At 42.7% G+C, this 18749-nt stretch overlaps 2 protein-coding genes across 15 annotated transcripts in view; one reads left to right on the top strand and one right to left on the bottom strand.

Annotated features, from left to right (window-relative positions):
* LOC121005380 (zinc finger protein 436-like) overlaps window positions 1–5578 on the bottom strand; it is a 49930-nt gene extending 44352 nt beyond the window's left edge. For 3 of the 5 annotated variants that reach the window (XM_040438091.1, XM_040438093.1, XM_040438096.1), the window contains exon 1: window positions 1842–1953. In XM_040438091.1, coding sequence (XP_040294025.1) covers window positions 1842–1871 — 30 coding nt within the window. In that variant the 5' untranslated portion in view covers window positions 1872–1953. Of the gene's footprint in view, window positions 1–1841; window positions 2035–5504 lie in introns of those variants that run through there. The other 2 variants (XM_040438095.1, XM_040438094.1) reach the window with 2 other exon arrangements.
* On the top strand, window positions 2170–17947 carry LOC121005376 (zinc finger protein 260-like). Of its 10 annotated transcripts, none has more exons than XM_040438078.1 (11): window positions 2202–2394; window positions 3966–4084; window positions 5551–5662; window positions 5861–5942; window positions 8712–8782; window positions 8860–8923; window positions 9022–9125; window positions 11427–11526; window positions 12084–12202; window positions 12342–12429; window positions 15750–17947. In XM_040438078.1, the coding sequence occupies exons 3-11, from the start codon at window positions 5576–5578 to the stop codon at window positions 17513–17515; spliced, it is 2481 nt and encodes an 826-aa protein (XP_040294012.1). In that variant the 5' UTR covers window positions 2202–2394; window positions 3966–4084; window positions 5551–5575; the 3' UTR covers window positions 17516–17947. The 10 variants fall into 10 exon arrangements, with proteins under 10 accessions (XP_040294009.1, XP_040294017.1, XP_040294012.1 ...); XM_040438077.1 differs by having other exon boundaries at window positions 5805–5942; XM_040438075.1 differs by having other exon boundaries at window positions 2170–2243; window positions 5551–5942.
* Window positions 17948–18749: the final 802 nt, after the last annotated feature.

The following is an 18749-nucleotide window of genomic DNA, read 5'->3' as shown; positions in this document are numbered from 1 at the left end:
CTGCCCGCCGGATCCGGAAAAACGTGTGAAAACGGATTACATTTGAATCCTTTTATGGACTTTAACTTTTTTCACATTTTTCGGGTTTAACATGCAAAAGCCGGATCCAGTTTGACTGAACACACAGCGCCGGATCCGGCGTTAATGCAAGTCAATGGTAAAAAGGCCGGATCCGGCGTTCAGTCAAAGTGTTCAGGATTTTTGGCCGGAGGTAAAAATACAACATGCTACGGTTTTCTGAAAAGCCTGAACTGAAGACATCCTGAACGGATCGCTCTCCATTCAGAATGCATGGGGATAAAACTGATCAGTTCTTTTCCGGATTTGAGCCCCTAGGACGGAACTCAGCGCCGGAAAAGAAAAACGCTAGTGTGAAAGTACCCATAGTCCTCGTGTACACGACCATAATTTTGGTCTGCATCCGATCTGCCATTTTAACGGGTCGGATGGGGACCTATTCATTTCAATGGAGCAGAAAAAGATGCAGATAGCACACCGTGTGCTGTCTGCAGCCGTGTGTCCGTTCCACGGCACCACAAAAATATAGAACATGGCCTATTGTTGTCTGTTTTGGAGTTTGAAAAAAATAAATTACACCGTGCACATGGCCGGGATCCGCGATTTGCGGACTGCAAAATGAATACGGTCATGTGCATGAGCCCTTACTGAAATTAGTCATACCAGGCCGTCGGTTTTTTCTTCCATACAGATATAGCTGTCAGTTTAACCACTTAATGACAAACTATTTTTTTCAGTTTTTGCCTGCGCATTCTTTCTTTGACTTGCATATATAGGACCTAGTTTTATGCATTTTTGGTGATTATCCCATTAAAGGGGTTTTCCAGGATTTTAATACTGATGACCTATCCTCAGGATAGGTCGTCAATATCAGACCGGTGGGGGTCCGAGAACCCGCACTGTGTACAAGCGCAGCATTCCTTTCATTGTTTACCTGCTCGCCGTCGACATCACAGCATTGAGCAGGTGTAATTACAAGAAGCCGTCCCATTCACTTCTATGGGACAGCTCTGTAGTATTCAAGTGTATAGAAAGAAGCCATTTCATAGAAGTGAATGGGACGGCTTGTAATGACACCTGCTCACCGCTCACCCAATGAAGGGAAGGCAGCGCTCACACAGAGAACGGCCTTCTCTTCAACCAGCTGATCGGTGGGGGTCATCAATAGGATAGGTCATCAATATCAAAATTCTATAAAACCCCTTTAAGGAATTAATATCTTGCATTAGCATAGTCCTGATTGCCAATACATTACACTCTGTGCTCTCTATGGCGCAGGCTGTGGTTTGGGGAATACGAAATCCATGTGCCAACAGCAGTGAATCTGAATCCTGCTGATTCGAATGGGAATCTGTGTGGCATTCATAGGACTGCGTGGGGTTGAAATCTGCATCAGGATGGTTTGTGCTACTTGAAAAACTACCAATCCACAAAGAAATCAAAAGGGTCAGCCTCAGATTTCTGGTATGAATTACGCAGCAAATACATGCATACTCTGCGGTGCATACCCTAAAAAATGTCTACTGTAAAATTGGACTGCAGCTTTTGGTGCGGTTCACCAAAATATGTGCCCGATGCATATGGCATGCTTTGTTTCCTGCTTCCCATTAATTTCAGGTGCTGATTCCACCCCAAGATAGGGCATTGCGCTTTTATTTTTTCATTACACAATCCCATCGGAATCAATAGAAGGCGCATACAAGGCGTTTTCCACTCTGATTCCAATGCAGAAAATGCTTTGGAATCATCATGAAAAAAAACTTAGTGTGAACATACCCTTACAACACCCAGTGAACTTTCTAGTTGTTAGAGCTGGTAATTACCCCATCACTGCACTTCCGGAGCAATGACATAAATGGCGCCCTGTCTTACAGCTTGCTGCTGATACAGGGGTGCACTGAGTCATCTGCTTATTATATATGTACTCACTGTTCCTTCTTCTTCTACTCCCGTGCACTATATAGCTGCTCTTCAGTGAAATGAGACAAAACAAACATGGCCGCGCGCGCACGCGCATTAGCCAAGCACCAACATTGCTGCCATTTTGGAAGTGGACGTTGCCCGGAGTAGGTCAAGCCAGGGGAGCCAATCGTTTACAGGGGGAAAGTCACGTGCGACAAGATTGCGGAAGTCAGCTGTGCAGCCGACTAATGGGAGGTAAGAATTCGTTCAGAATTAGTTCCGGGGCAGTTATTGGCCGCTGAGGAGCTGAGCCTGGGATCAGTGTATGTCTAACCTGTGTTCATTGTCATTAGGGCGCATGGTCTGGAGATGTCTACGTGATATCTAGGTGCTGCATCATGTGCTTGTGGGGCACTACAGGTCCCAGCAGGCAGGTCCTCTGCTTTAGAATGGAACTGATGGAATCTGATGCAGGTACATGACATACAGAGTGGCTGACAACCAGTCCTCTCATGTAGCATGTGTTCTCTCCAGCCTCAGGCCATAGTAACAAGGGACAGCAGCACACAGGAAGGGTCATTTACCATACTGAAATATGCCTATATTAGGAGCAGATGGCGATGCAACGGTTAGTTGTGCTGCTATCTGCAACGTCTCCTCGCTCGCGGCAGGTCTAAAATTGTGGGTGGGGAAGGCGATGGGCCGTCTGGTCCCTCTCATTTACCATTTTCTACGCCTGTTTTAGGTGTCAAAAATGGTGTAAATGTAAGACAGCTCGGAAAGCTGTCTTACATTTAGAACTGGGGAGGGATGCACCGAAGTTATGGAGAGGCCTGCGCCTCTTCATAACTTTGGTGATCCTCCACCAGCTATGGGGATTTATTAGACGCTGGTCTTAATAAATGTGCCCCATAGTCTTCCAGGGGCAGATCATTTATGTGGATTGTTTGGAGCTGGGATGCAGATGGCTCTGTCAGCACCGCAGTAAGAGAACGGGATGCTTTGGTGGTGGGGTGCGATCATTGGATGGGAACAGGGCAAATACTATTGAGTATTTCTGATGTATCTCAAATCTATATATTATATGACTATTGTATACATGCTACTTTGTATTGTTAGTTCTCAGCTTTACCTCTGGAAGTCATACACTCTTACCCCATCTATGTTTCATTAGTGGTGGTCTGTCCACTGGACTCCTGACAGTCTGCCACATAATGAGGTTTCAGAATTTGCTGGCACTCCACAGATCCTTCAGTCTGCTGATTGTTGGCGATCCCAGGGAAGAAGCCCACCAGTCACACATTGATGACCTATCCTTAAAGGGGCTTTCTGGGCTATAGATGACCTATTCTTAGCATAGGTAATCAATAGCAGATCAGTGGTGGTCCAACGTCCAGTACCCTTACAGATAAACAGTTCACAGAAGCCACTAGAACTCACCCATTGGGATTTGAGCTACAGTAGCCCGGCATGGCTACTACACACAGGATGGAGTTCTGGTCCTGTCTTCTGTGTTGGTGCCAGTGGCTGCTGTAAACAGCAGATCAATGGGGGTGTTGGACCCCCCACCATTCTTATATTTCAGATCTATCTTAAGGATCGGTCATCAGTATCTACAGCCTGGAAACCCCCTTTAAACTGCCAATATGCACAATATGAGTTATTTTGGCCAACCATTCCTGTTAGCAATGGCCAATGGAGGAATTCTCTTTGTGAAAAGTGTCAACTGGAAAATTTCAGCCATGGTGTGCCACAAGTACAAGTGGAACAGCTAATCCCATGCCTTCAGTTTCCCTTATGTATTTGTAGACCTCTTGGTCTGCCATATGGTAATCAGTCCCAGGTCAGAATTCCTTCATGTGTCTCAGTAGGACAGAAGAACGGTTCACTTGTCAACATTAACAAAGTTATGTGAGCCCATAGCAACTAGCATGTCGTAGACCTAGAGGAAATGACACCAGCAAAGAGTCCATAACATGGGTGTTGAATTGTCAGAGGAAACCTAGGCAGCTCACTGATGGACCCATATCATCTGGTTTTTGCAGGCAAGTCTGGAACTCCCAACCAAATATTCTTCACGGATGGGAACAAGAACGGTAGACTCGGAGCATAGACTTGGCCATATAATTGTAAATCAGAAAATTAATGCAGTAGCCACAGATTAGTAAGTTTTTATTTACTTGAGAAATTAGTATTTTCTTGTTGTGTTGAGCAGCCATATTGGTTGTCACCTTTTGAGTTGTCAACTCAAAAACTGCTAGTGAATTGTATGGGTAGATTCACATGGAGGAGGTTTTGAGGCACATTTTCCTGCAGGTTTTTCAACCAAAGCCAGAAGTGGATTTGAAAGTGATGGGAAATGTGAAGGAAGGATTTATACTTCTCCTTACTGCTGGTTCCACACTGGCTTTTGGCTGACGGCCTCAAAACCTCCTCCAAAAACGGTGTGAATGAACCCTAGTTCTGTCAGCATCTTCAATTAACAATGGAAGCTCATAGGAGACCACCGATATTGCTGCACTTGCTCCTATTGACCTCAAACAAAACCATAAATTGCCAATATTTCCGTCAGGAAATTAAAACTATTTACACACTTAGGCTACTGTTGAAACTTCTCAACGTTTGGGCCATGTTGACAGGCTGGGGATTCTGCATCTACACCCTGACAAATTCCGCTGGCATTCTGTCCGTTATTTTATGCCCCATTCACATGTACACAAAACAAATCCATAGCATGTATATTATATGGCCGGCTGCCACCCGGAAAACCTGTGGATTAGCTCCACTGAATTACAAATTTTTACGTGGATCTGCCCTCACATCATCACTAGATCTCCAAGTTTCAGACTCAAATATCTGCTATGAAAATAATCTGACCGGTGTGAAAATGGCGTTACGTTATGAGTGCGAATCCTTTTTAAGGCTGCTTTTACACAGTCTTTGCTGGTGTTTTTCTGCACTTTTGTGGCAGCAAAAATCGCAGCATAATACAGTACTAGCAAAGTGAATACAATTAGATAAATCTCATGTATTTTTTTTTTACGTGCGGAAATTGACCTGCTGTACAGATTTAGAAATCTGCAGCATGTCAATTCTTTGTGCCGTTCATTTGTGCGGATTTCACTCTTTTCTATGCAAGGATGACATCTGCAGTATCAAATCAACACCAGAACCCCTAAGTAACACATGCTGTTCTTGGTGCAGAAATCCGCATGGAATATTTGTGTGGAATTTTTACAAGATGGCCTTTACCCATGTGCAGGTAGCCCAGGGTTTTCATTCATGATTTTCACATCCTGGTACTGCCCGAGTTTAAAATGGATAGTACACGGACTGAACACTAAAGCATTGAGGTCAACGGGCCAATTTACGTCTTTTTTTTTTTTTTTTTTTTCAGTGAAAATCGTAGCATGCACCATCTTCGTCCATTTTTCACTTTCAGCTGGCCCTTTCAAATAAATATGTACTTGAAAAAATGGTCAGAATATGGATGCCATTCGTGGACAGTACATTTTTGTGGCTATTGGTGCATCAGTTATTATAGCTGTGCCAGCCTATATATAACATTAACATTTATTGATTACCTTTATTCTTCAGCCAAGAGGGATGCCTTGACCTCTTCTTTTGCAGTAATGGGGGGTAAGGCTGACGTCGGATGGTGAGAAGCTGCCGCCAGTGTTTAAAAGCAACAAGGCTCGGTACAAAGTTGAAATGGAAAATCAGAAGACCCTCAGATTACCTAGTAAGAGATTTTCAGGGTTACTTAGATATACCGGCATCATCAGAACATGACATACAGTATACACAATCTATGTGCAAATACCGCCATCATCTGGACATCACATACAGTCTATGTGTACAGTCACTCTGTGTGTTTCACACAGATGGATCCAATAAAATAAAATCATCAGAGAGATGCCCCAGTCCTCTGTATTCCCAGGATTGGTCTCCTGACAACGCTATGAGAACAGAAAAAGACACGTGGGAGTCTGAGCTGTTACGGCTCCCAATCACTGCTGAGGGTATGTGGCTATTCGCTTTTTACTTGTAATAGTACAGTTTTTGTGGATCGGATGCAAACCCATTCATTTCAATGGGGCTACAAAAAATGCGGATAGCACACGATGTGCTCTCTGGATCCGTATGTCCGTTCCGCCGGCCCTCCAAAACAAAATTATAGAACATGTCCTATGCTTGTCCATTTTGTGGACAAGGATAGGACATTTCTATAGAAGGGAGAAAGAAAATGGCGGCATGCACACGGCTGGTAACCATGTTTTGCATACCGCAAAGCACACATGGTCGTCAAAACCTATATTGGAGTAGTCAAGCTTAAAGGGGTTGTCCACTTTTGTTATATTGATGACCTATCCTGAGCAGGGAAACAGAAAAGAGAACACCATGCTCATACAAGCGCTGCATTCTCTTCAAACGGCTGGTCATCAGGATAGACCAGTGATGGTGAACCTTTTACAGACCAAGTGCCTAAATTGCAACCCAGAACCCACTTATTTATCGCTAAGTGCCAACACGGCAATTTATCCTGAATACTACAGTCCAATAAAGTGTATCTTCATGTACTTTATCATTAGCTAGAATAGCCTGCCTGCATTTAATGTGCGCTGCCTGTGCTGTTCATAGTGCGCCCTGCGCTGATGAATGGCAGGAAAATTCTAAGGCCCCTTTCACACGGGCGAGAGTTCCGCGCGAGTGCAATGCGTGAGGTGAACGGACCCATTTATTTCTATGGGGCTGTGCACATGAGCGGTGATTTTCACACATCACTTTTGCGTTGCGTGAAAATCGCAGCATGCTCTATATTGTGCGTTTTTCACGCAACACAGGCCCCATAGAAGTGAATGGGGCTGCGTGAAAATCGCATAGCATCTGCAAGCAAGTGTGGATGCGGTGCGATTTTCACGCACGGTTGCTAGGAGACGATCGGGATGGGGACCCGATCATTATTATTTTCCATTATAACATGGTTATAAGGGAAAATAATAGCATTCTTAATACAGAATGCATAGTACAATAGGGCTGGAGGGGTTAAAAAAATAATAATAATAATTGAACTCACCTTAATCCACTTGTTCGCGCAGCCGGCATCTCCTTCTGTCTGGTGGCGGATCATGTGACGGACCATGTGATGAGCGCAGTGACGTCATCAAAGTTCCTATTCCTGTGCACAGCAAAGATGAAGACAGAAGAGATGCCGGCTGCGCGAACAAGTGGATTAAGGTGAGTTAAAAATTTTTTTATTTTTTTTTAACCCCTCCAGCCCTATTGTACTATGCATTCTGTATTCAGAATGGTATTATTTTCTCTTATAACCATGTTATAAGGGAAACTAATACAATCTACACAACACCAAACCCGAACTTCTGTGAAGAAGTTCGGGTTTGGGTACCAAACATGCCGATTTTTCTCACTCACGTGCAAAATGCATTACAAAGTTTTGCACTTGCGTGGAAAAATTGCGCATTTTCCCGCAACGCACCCGCATCTTATCCGGCCCTAAAACATGACGCCCGTGTGAAAGAGGCCTAAGGCATATTGTTACACCATAGACTTTTTTTCAGGGTGCGGGTGCCCACAGAGAGGGCTCTGAGTGCCGCCTCTTGCACCCGTGCCATAGATTTGCCACCACTGGGATAGACCATTAGTATAGCAAAAGTAGAGAACCCCTTTAAGGAGACTGCTTGCTATTTCTGTCTATGTATTGTGTGAGGATTAAAAGGGTTTGTCAGGATTACTATGGTTTTTAACAGTTATGCTCATGTATTTGCTTAACTCAAGTACCTCTCCTCCATGTGTTTTTTTTTGTTTGTTTTTTTTATTCTGACCCTCCTGACCCATTTTCCTCATATACTCAAATGACTTGGGTTTGGTTACATCCTGTATATAACACTTCCTGTTGCTGTATCCAACTAAACCCATGATGCACTATCACTTTCACGGCCACAGTCCAGCACCGCCCCTAACACCGCCTAGCTAGTTTATAGCCCCTCCCACCCAGTTACTTACATATACACTCCTCTATCACAGTCCTGTTGCTACTTTAAAGGGATTGTGCAGTGGATTAATATTAATGTCCTATTTCCAGCAGCCCCATCAATCAGCTGTTGAAGCGGTAGCGGCGCTCATTTAAGCACTACCTCCTCTTCACAATTACCTGTATGTTGTCTCGCTTGTAGAGGCGGTCCAGTGCAGTTATAGCTGCTCATCCCATTGGGACAGGCAGTTGTAATTGCAGTGCACCGCCTCTACAAGCGAGACGACATGCAAGTCATTTTTAAGACGAAGTTTCCGCTCGCATGAGTGCCTATATCTCTTCAAAAAGCTGATCGGCGGGGTGTCGGGAATCAGACCCCCTTTAAATTAATATTGATGACCTATCCTGAGGATAGGTCATCAATATTAACCCACTGCACAGCCCCTTTAAGTTACGTTATTATTAGATAATGTGGATATTGTTGAGATCATTTGTTTGATATATTAAAAAAGATCTTTTTGTTATTTCCGTTACGTTTGTGCTGTTGTATTTGACTTTTGATTATGGCTTGTGTTTCATATGTTCATAGTTGTTTCTTCATCACCCTTCCATTTTCTTACTCTGGTGGGTGATATTGTCCCATATTTATATTATATCTGTTTGTTGGTACCCAAAAAAGCTTTTTATGGTTTTTCTGATTGTGAATCTATCTAGAGGAAAAACACCCTATAGAATGTATTATGATACACTGTATATTAGTCTTTTTTTGCATTCTTATGGTATCTGATTTATCCACCAGAGAGAAGTCTCAGCCCTTTTTATTCCATGAATTGTTCAGAGGACAATCAAAATATTCCACAGGGTCATCAGGTAGTTGTCTTACTCTACTAAAAGTGAAGTTATGTAAACAAAGTTATTTTGATGATTCCCCCCCCATTTCTTATTAGGCTGAAGATCTGCTTGATATCAAAGTTGAAGTGATAGATGAGGAAGATGAGACTTTCATTAATGGTAAAGTAGAGAGCAGTTTTGGAAGTCCCTTAAGTATCTCCATCACCAGATCATCGTATGTAACTAATGTATTCAGTTGCTGTATTTGTGTCCAACAGATGGAACCAGTAGAAAAAATCCATCAGAGAGATCCCAGAGTCCCGGTCCTCTGAATTGTCATGGCTGTCCAGTAGAGAATTACAGTGTCCCACATAATCATCAGGTAGATGGAGCTGAGGATTTACCAAATACAACATTTTTGTTATGTTATGTAAAAGGGGCTTTGAAGACCTGGTAATCTTAACATTAACTGAAGAATACTAACCTGGTGACCTCCTCTTCATCTCTTGAGCTTCAGATCTGTTTCTTTGGCTTCTCTTCAAGCGTCCAATATGGCCACGCCAAGTACCTGATACACACTGGTAATCTAAGACACTTCTTGCCCAGTCTGGCCAATCCAAGAGTTTAGTGGACAAGTAGGAAGTGTCTTGGACCTCCAAATGCACAGTGTGTATCAGGTAGTCTTAGTAGCGATCTAGCCATCTTGGATTATGGGAGAGGAGTCCGGAAATTGGCAGATCTGCAGCTGAAAAGATAAAATGGAGGGCACCATGTACATGTTTGTTAGTTCCCCAGTTAATGTGAATTTTTTTATTTATTTTTTATACCAGAAAGTCGCTTTTAGGACACTGCAGTTTTTCCATTTTTCAATCTCTGCATTCCAAAATGCATTGCATTTTTACACCATTTTGGTGCATATAGTACTGAACTATTTTTAGTCGGGGGAGCAGTCATTTTGCAGATGTTTTATTGGATTTAGTTCACCAATATAATGCTGATACCAAATGTACATAGTTTTCTATCCTCATACGGAACTGTATGAGAACGACTTTTAGTTTTCATTAGTACGACATTTTGATTAAAAAAAATTTGTATCAAAATTTTTGGTGAGGCATTCACCATACAGTATACATAGCATTTAGTTTTATAGTGCGAGTTGCTAAAGGGCTTGTTTCACTAATATAAACAGATATCGCTGTTATATAACTTTTCCCAAATACCACAATTTATCAGAACTGCCCTATTGTAAAGTTATTATCCTACCATTGCACCCTTTGGCAAATCAGTTTGTATATTCAGTTGCTGTCGGTTACGTCCTGCATTGGAGCCTCGTAATGTAGGACGCACAAGCTCACAGCACCTCTTTTCCTTCCACTCCTCTGTGTAGTGTCAGTTGTGGGTGGATGAATAGACAGAGAGTCACATAATAGACAGATGGATGAACACAATGATTTTGCTCTAACAAATGATGGACATTAACATAAGTTGTGTTTGAAATCCAGTCACATAGAGCATATTGAATATTTGGAGGTCGAAAAGGAACTGGTTATTGTCACCCGTCCTGCCAATGTCAGGACAGATCTCACAGCCCTAAGGCATGATGGTACATCAGTCACATGACAAACCAGGAAGTAGAATTCAAGCATGGGGGGTAAGAGAAAATGCAAATGATGTAAAATTGGAAAAATCCAAGGAGGAGTGGCAGCTAGAGTCATTGATGAGTGAAAAGTAATTTATGGTACATCCCCCTTTAAAATTGTAACAATACCACCTGCATATTTTTGTATTTCTTTTTATATTTTGACATGATAAACCATTTAATATTATTTTATTTATTATTATTATTATTATTATTTTTTTATATTTTGTATTAGTTCTGCTAGGGGATTTTTCCATGTGATTGCCTGATCCTGAATGTCTGGGAAACTAGTGCAGACGCAGTGGGTCAGATTTATACAAACTGTTTAATAGAAAGCAACCAATCCCTGGGGTACTTTCATTTTTCAAGAGCAGAATGTGAGCGATGATTGGTTGTTATGGGCCAGAAAGATAAGTTTTATTTTAGACCGTTTCATATGGAGAGAAAGTTATTACAAGGCACTTACTGATGTATTGTTCATATTGCTTCCTTTACTGGCTGGATTCATTGCTAGTTTCCATGGTTACGACCACCCTGCCATCCAGCAGCAGTGGTTGTGCTTGCACACTATAGAAAAAAGGGGCTGGACTATGTACACTCCTGCCATCCCAGACACCAGAGAGGCACTTTTTCTTACAGTTTGGAAGCACGGCTACCGATGCTGGATTGCAGGGTGGTCGTAACCATGGAAATGAGCAGTGTATAATGTGATGGAAAAATGAATGAAGTCAGCAAAGGAGGCAACATGGACAATCACAATACATTAGTAAGTGCCTTGTATAAACGTTATCTACATGATAAATGCCGCTTACTGACGTGAGACAACCCCTTTAAGGACCAGCCACCAGCGTTAAAAAATGTATGGTGCAGGATGAGAAGTGGTTGGTGAGGGAAGAGAAATTGGGTAGACTTTAGGGGATCTCGCAGTAATTATCATAAAAGACCCTGCAGGAGTATAATTTTTGGATGTGGTTCATATCTGATTTCTTAAAAATATCTTTGTCTTATTAAATTGTTTATTATTTGATCTATATCTGGAATCAGGGTGAAGACCTGATTGATATTAAAACTGAGGCTGATGCAGAAGATGATGAGACCCATGTTAGCGGTGATCAGCAATGGAAGGAGGAGGACATTGGCCGTGGTGAGTGGTAACCATTAAGGGGCATCTGTCAGCAGACTCGTACCTATGATATTGGCTCACCTGTTGCATGTGCTCTTGGCAGCTGAAGGCATCTGTGTTGGTCCCATGTTTATATGTGCCCGCATTGCTGATAAAAATTTTAGTATATGCAAATGAGCCAGTAGGGGCACCGGGGGGTATTGCTGTTACTCCTAGAGGCTCCGCTTTCTCTGCAACTGCTGCGCGCTCTTCACTTTGATTGGCAGGGTAAGTTGTGATGATGTTTTCACTGCCTGGTCCTGTCAATCAAAGTGGAGAGGGTGTGGCAGTTGCAGTGAGAGCAGAGCCTCTAAGTGTAAAGGCAATACCCCTGTTGCTCCTATAGGCTCATTTGCATCTATTAAAACATAATTTTTCTCAGCAATGCGGCACATATGAACATGGGACCAACACAGATGTCTTCAGCTGCCAAGCGCACATGACACAGGTCAGCCAGTTTCATAGGTATAAATCTGCTGACAGATGCGCTTTAAATATACAACATTACCTGATCATCACACGTTGACCAATGCATTCAGTAACTGGTGTATCTACTACAGATAGATCCAGTAAGAGAATTCTACCAGAGGGATGTCCCAGTCCTTTGTATTCCCAGAATTGTATAGAAGAAAATCTAAGTGTACTACAGGATCATCAGGTAGATAAAGCCAATATGCAAAGAAATGCAGGTTCTGTTTCGCGTTACCTACATGACATTCTGCTGTCAAATTGTGTTTAGTCTGTTTCAAAGGACACATATAAATCTCTAATGTTATAAAATGAATGACACTTTTCAGATTTGTATCAAAGAGGAGATAAAGGAAGAAGAAGAGGAGCTACCTGTGCCCATTAACAAGATGGAGACTCCAGATCATATCATTACAGGTGAGTAGTGACCCCTGAATAAAGAGAGTTATACATTCTACTTTCATTTAAACTTATGTGACAAGTAAAGTAAATGATTGATGTCTGTAAATAACCATTAAAGGAGTCATCCAACCCCTGTAATGCCCCCCACAATGCCTGGGCACCTCATACAGGTTATACTTACCCCTCTTACCGGCACACACGTTGATCCTGATGCCCGCACGGCCTCCGCTGCATCTCCCTGTTGCGCGGATCAAAACATCAGGGGAGGGGGTCCAATTTCTAGCCAATAGCAAGCCGTGACATGGATGAGCCTTCCTAGCATCGTGGGTGACGCTAGGGAGGCTCGTCCTCATCGCGGCCTGCTATTGGCTGTCCTTTACCTCCCCCACCAGCCAGATGTTTTAATCCGCGCAACAAGGAGATCAGCGGCGGCCTTGCGGGCATCAAGAGCGATGCGGGTGCCGGGGAGTGGAGTAAGTATAACCTGTATGGGGGGCCTGGGCATTGGGGGAAGGGGGTCATTATTTGGGTTGGATAGGTTTTTGCGATTTCATTTTTCTTCCCTACTTTCCTTGAGCCATAACTTTTTTTTATTTCCGGTCACATAGCTGTATAAGGGCTTATTTTTTGCGGGAGAAGTTGTAATTTCTAGTGCCACCATTAATTTTGGCATAAAATATAGTGGTAAGCGGTAAAAAAATTCTAAATGGGATGGAATTGGAAAATAACCACAATTCCTCCACTATTTTACGTGTTTTGTTCCCACGGCATTTCGTATGCCCTTCATTCTCTGGGTCAGTACGATTACAATAATACCCCATATGTATAGTTTTTTTTTATGTCTAAATAGTGTAAAAATGTAAACTTACATCACCATATTCTGACCCCCATAACTTTTTTATACTTATGTCTACTGAGCTGTTTAGGGGCTCATTTTTTTGCGGGACAATCTGTAGTTTTTATTGGTACCATTTTGGAGTGTGCGTGACTTTTTGATCACATTTTATTCAATTTTTTTCGGTAAGAGTAGCAATGAAAAAATGGCAAATTGGCCATTTTGACCCTTTTTTCCATTAAGCCATTCACCGTATTATTATTTTTTTTTTAATTATACGGAAAGGGGAGTGATTTAAACTTTTATATATTTATTTTTTCTATATATATTTTTTGACATTTATTTTTTGTGATGATTTTTGAAGCTCATATATGAGCCTATAAATATATATATATAAATGTTTTTTAATTTTTGATTTTGTTCTATCAGGGATTTTTAAAAATGAGATTTACACTAGAAGTTGCTCATTTCTTATCCTGGCCTGCCATCTGGTGGCCAAAATAAGAAATGCAGCATGAACACTTAAAGCCTCGTCAGTGATGCTTACAGTGTTCAGCGCAACTATCAATGCACACATTGGCCACACGGGGCATCGGTAGGAAGCCCATAAGCGCCAGCTTCCGGGTTTTTTGTGCATTTAGATGCCGTGATCTCACTTGACCACGGCATCTAAAGCCTTTAATTACTGCGATCGGCATTATTGCTGGTCACAGTAATTAGCCGCAGGTCTCTGCTGTTTGAAACAGCAGAGATCTGCCGGCCATGGCGCCCGCTGCACGTGCGAGCGGGCGCCATGTTTACACATCACTCCAGCGACGTGTATATATACGGCTCTGGTTGCGAACGGGTTAAAGGGGTTGTCTCACTTCAGCAAATAGCATTTAGCATGTAGATAATGTTAATACAAGGCACTTACTAATGTATTGTGATTGCCCATATTGCTTCCTTTGATGGCTTCATTCATTTTCCATCACATTATACACTGCTCGTTTCCAAGGGTTATGACCACCGCTGCACTTCGGTAGCAGTGGCCTTTCTTGCACGATATAGGAGAAAGTGTTGGTCTCTCTGGTGGCCGGGATCGCTGGAGTGCGCATAGTCCAGCACTTTTTTCTAAAGTGTACAAGCACGTCTTCCGCTGCTGGATTGCAGGGTGGGTATAACCGTGGAAATGAGTAGTGTATATTGTGATGTAAAAATTAATCCAGCCAGTAAAGTGAAATCGCGCATAGACACGCATGCTCAGCAGCACGTATCAGCACTGCAGCGGTGGCCATAACCCCTGGAGCAGAACAGTGTATAATGCAATGGAAAAATGAGGCAATATTGACAATCACAATACATTTGTAAGTGCCTTGTATTAACTTGATGATAAATTCCATTTGCTGAAGTGAGACAACCCCTTTAAAGAGTTAAACTGGAGGATTCCCATAGCAAACTAGAGTACAATTCTTCAGCCAGGCATCTGAAATTGATACGGCATTAGGGAAGACTCATCTATTACCAATTTTTAAGCTTTCCAGCTGATTCATAAGCTAGCAGCTGGCCATATGCATTAGATGTATGTCAGTTGACCCGGCCAGTTTAAGTTTATGGGAGCCTCTCGACTTTAATTCCGTGGCAGGTGTCGGGGAGAGAATGGTCGAATAGTCCCAAGGCAGAGGAGGAGAGGGACAGGGAGACTCATCTTCCTCACAGTACTGGCACTTACTGCAGGGTTTGGCAAGTCAGTACTTCTTAGTGAGGGCATCATAGTACAGGTGACAGGTTCCCTTTAACCCCTTAAGGATGCAGCCTGGTTTGGCACTTAAAGGGTTTGCCGCGAATTTTCACTATTTAGTTATGTCCCATAGCATGAATGACCTTATGAAATAGTCACACTTACCTGCTCCCTGCCCTGGGTTCCATTCATCCATGGGGACACATCACCAGTGAAATCAGTCTTTGGACAGTTAGATGACTATGTCCATACCCTGGCTGGAAGTTAAAAAGCCGGGGATTGTGGGAATATGGACGTACGGGAGCTGAACCAGAGCAGCGGGGAGAAGGTTTGACTGTAATACATGCTACAGTGCATAACTAATTAGTTAAGATTCCCAAGACGTTAAGGCTCAACAATTTTTTATTTTTATTTTTTTATCTCCACGTTTCAAAAGTCATAACTTTTTTTTTTTTCGTCGACATAGCAATATGTGGGCTTGTTTCATGCTGGGAAAGTTGTATTTCTTAATGGCGCCATTTTGGGGTACATCAGGTGAATTGTTTACATTTTTAACAAAAATCTTAGGTAACAGTGTGATAAAACAAGACAATTCCACCATTATTCTTAGGGTTTCATTTTTACAGTTTTCGCTGCTCACTATGCAGGTTAAATAATGGGATAATAGATTGGCTTGTTGCTGACACAGCAATACCGAATCAAATTTTATTTTAGAAATAGGAATTTGTTATATTTTTGTACATCACTGAGCAGGAATATTAAAATCAATATCATTTTTAGTTTCAGATTTTGTGCACAGCAAGAACTTGAAGGCAAATCTTTCATATCAAGACCATAAATTACAAGTAAAGATTGTCACGGAGGATTCTCTGGGAGAAAACCCCAATGCCCAAACTATATATGGTGGACATCAAAGCAGAGAACTTCTACCAAATTGCTGCAATTACAAAGAAATTATTTATCAGACATCACAATGTTATCATGGTGGAAACAGAATTCCTACTGGTGGAAAATCAGTCCCTCGGTCAAATGTTGGAAGAGGTCATAAAAGGCAATCATGTATGTGTCCCAGATGCGGAAAATGTTTTAGGCACAGGGTGTTTCTCTTAACACATCAGAAAATCCACAGAGGCCAGAAGCAGTATCACTTAGAATATGGTAAAAGGTTTAAATCATATGCACTTCAACAGAGTCACACCATGGAGAGAAGGTTTTCTTGTTCAGAGTGTGGAAAATGTTTTGTCAAAAAGTCAAGTCTTGACGAACATTGGAAAATTCACACAGGGCTGAGACCATTTTCATGTTCAGAATGTGGTAAATGTTTTGCCTACAAATCATGTCTTATTGAACATCATAAAATCCACACAGGGGAGAAGCCGTTTTTATGCCTGGAATGTGGGAAATGTTTCACAAAGAATTCAAATCTTGTTAGGCATCTGAGAACCCACACAGGGGAGAAGCAGTTTCCATGTTTGGAGTGTGGGAAATGTTTTGTCGAAAAATCGGGTCTTTTGAAACATCAGAAAATGCACACCGGAGAAAGGCCATTTTCTTGTTCAGAATGTAAGAAATGTTTTGTCACAAAGTCCACTCTCGCGCAGCATGAGAAGATTCACAGAGAGAAACCCTTTTCCTGTTCAGAATGTGGCAAATGTTTTCACAGCAAATCAAATCTCAATGACCATCTTCGAATTCACACTGGTGAGAGGCCATTTTTATGTTATGAATGCGGGAAATGTTTTGCTCACAAATCATATCTCGCTGACCATCGGAGAATTCACACAGGGGATAAGCCGTATTCATGTTTGGAATGCGGGAAATGTTTTGCCTATAAATCAAGACTTGTTCAGCATCAGAGGATTCATACGGGAGAGAAGCCATTTGCATGTACAGAATGTGAAAAGAGTTTTACCAGCAAGCTAAGTCTTGTTATACATCAGAGAAATCACACAGGAGAGAGGCCGTATTCTTGTTCGGTATGTGGGAAAAGTTTCACCAAGCAATCAAATCTTAGTAAACATCAGAGATTACATACAGAAGAAAGGCAGTTTTCTTGTTTGGAATGTGGGATTAGTTTTTCAAAGAAAGCTGATTTTGTCAAACATTACAGAATCCACAGAGAAAAGAAGCCATTTTCATGTTTGGAATGTGGGAAAAGTTATACCCGGAAATCTGTTCTTGTCGAACATCAGAAAGTTCACACTGGAGAGAGACCGTTTACATGTTCCGAATGCGGGAAAAGTTTTGCTCACAAATCTGTACTTATTCAGCATCAGAGAATCCACACAGGGGAGAGGCCATATTCATGTTCGGAATGTGGCAAATGTTTTGTGAAGAAATCGGGCCTTGTGAGACATCAGAGAAGTCACACGGGAGAGAAGTTGTTTCACTGTTCTGACTGTGGAAAGAATTTTGCTCAGAGATCAGGTCTTGTTCGACATCAGAAAATTCACACAGGGGAGAAACCGTTCTTATGCTCAGAATGTGGGAAATGTTTTTCTGTGAAATCAAAACTTGTAAGGCACTTGAAGAGTCATAAAAGGTAGAAGCTGTTTACTGGTATATTCACATGTTGCAGAAGCTTCTGCAGCTGAAAATCAGTCCCATTCAGCTTAACCCCTTTGCGCATAAGGTTACGTCATAATGCCTCAGGGCATGTATGGAGTGGGCCTCTGCAACAGGCCCGCTCCATACACGGTGGGTGCCGACTGTATCATACAGCCGGCACCCGCCCGCACTAACAGGAAGCGGCGATCATGCTACCCCTGATATTTAACCCCTCAGGTGCCACGATCAACGCTGATCGCAGCACCTGTGAGTGAAGGCAGAGGGATGTGGCTCCCTCTGCCTTCCGATCGGAGCCCCCGCAGTGAAATCACGGGGCTCCGATCGGTTGCCTGGGCACCCGCCATTGCTTTCTCCGTCCTGAGCTATGCATGAAGCATAGCTCAGAATGGAGAGTGTAAAAATCCTATTCACCCTAAGGCTGGGTTCAAACCTGAGCGTTCTGAAAGGAGCGATTGTACGGGCGTTTACAAGCGCGCATACAGAGACAAGCGAACGCTCATTGTCGCGCGTTCCCGAAAGTCTATGTACGGGAACGCGCGACAAACGCCCATAAAAACGCTCAAGTACTTGTTTGAGCGTCGGGCGTTTTACAGCACGATCGTACGCGCTGTAAAACGCCCAGGTGAGAACTATTCCCATAGGGAAGCATTGGTTTCTCCTTGTTGAGCGTTTTACAGCGCGTAGGAACGCGCTGTAAAACGCTCAGGTGTGAACTGGGTGTAAAAGAGATCTATTTGGCCCCTTTCACACGACGAGTTTTCCACGCGGGTGCAATACGTGACGTGAACGCATAGCACCCGCACTGAATCCTGACCCATTAATTTCAATGGGGCTGTGTACATGAGCGGTGATTTTCACGCATCAGTTCTGTGTTGCGTGAAAATCGCAGCATGTTCTATATTCTGCGTTTTTCACGCAGCCCTGGCCCCATAGAAGTGAATGGGGCTGCGTAAAAAACGCATTGCATCCGCAAGCAAGTGCGGGTGCGATGCGTTTTTCACTGATGGTTGCTAAGAGATGTTGTTTGTAAACCTTCAGTTTTTTATCACGCGCGTGAAAAACGCATCAAAACGCATTGCACCCGCGCGGAAAAAACTGAACACAATCGCAGACAAAACTGACTGAATTTGCTTGCAAAATAGTGCGAGTTTCACTGAACGCACCCTGAACGCATCTGGACCTAATCCGTCCTGCTCGTGTGAAAGAGGCCTT

Source organism: Bufo bufo, chromosome 6 (genome assembly GCF_905171765.1).
Source record: "Bufo bufo chromosome 6, aBufBuf1.1, whole genome shotgun sequence".
In the NCBI taxonomy this organism is placed as follows: domain Eukaryota; kingdom Metazoa; phylum Chordata; class Amphibia; order Anura; family Bufonidae; genus Bufo; species Bufo bufo.
This window is presented reverse-complemented; position numbering and strand designations above follow the sequence as displayed.

Bases quoted from the DNA above. Each gene is read 5' to 3' on its own strand.
- LOC121005376 (XM_040438075.1), top strand. From the start codon at position 5,576: ATGGTGAGAAGCTGCCGCCAGTGTTTAAAAGCAACAAGGCTCGGTACA. The intron at 11,527-12,083 runs GTGAGTGGTAAC...CAATGCATTCAG, and splicing joins GGAGGAGGACATTGGCCGTG to TAACTGGTGTATCTACTACA. The intron at 12,203-12,341 runs GTAGATAAAGCC...GACACTTTTCAG, and splicing joins GTGTACTACAGGATCATCAG to ATTTGTATCAAAGAGGAGAT.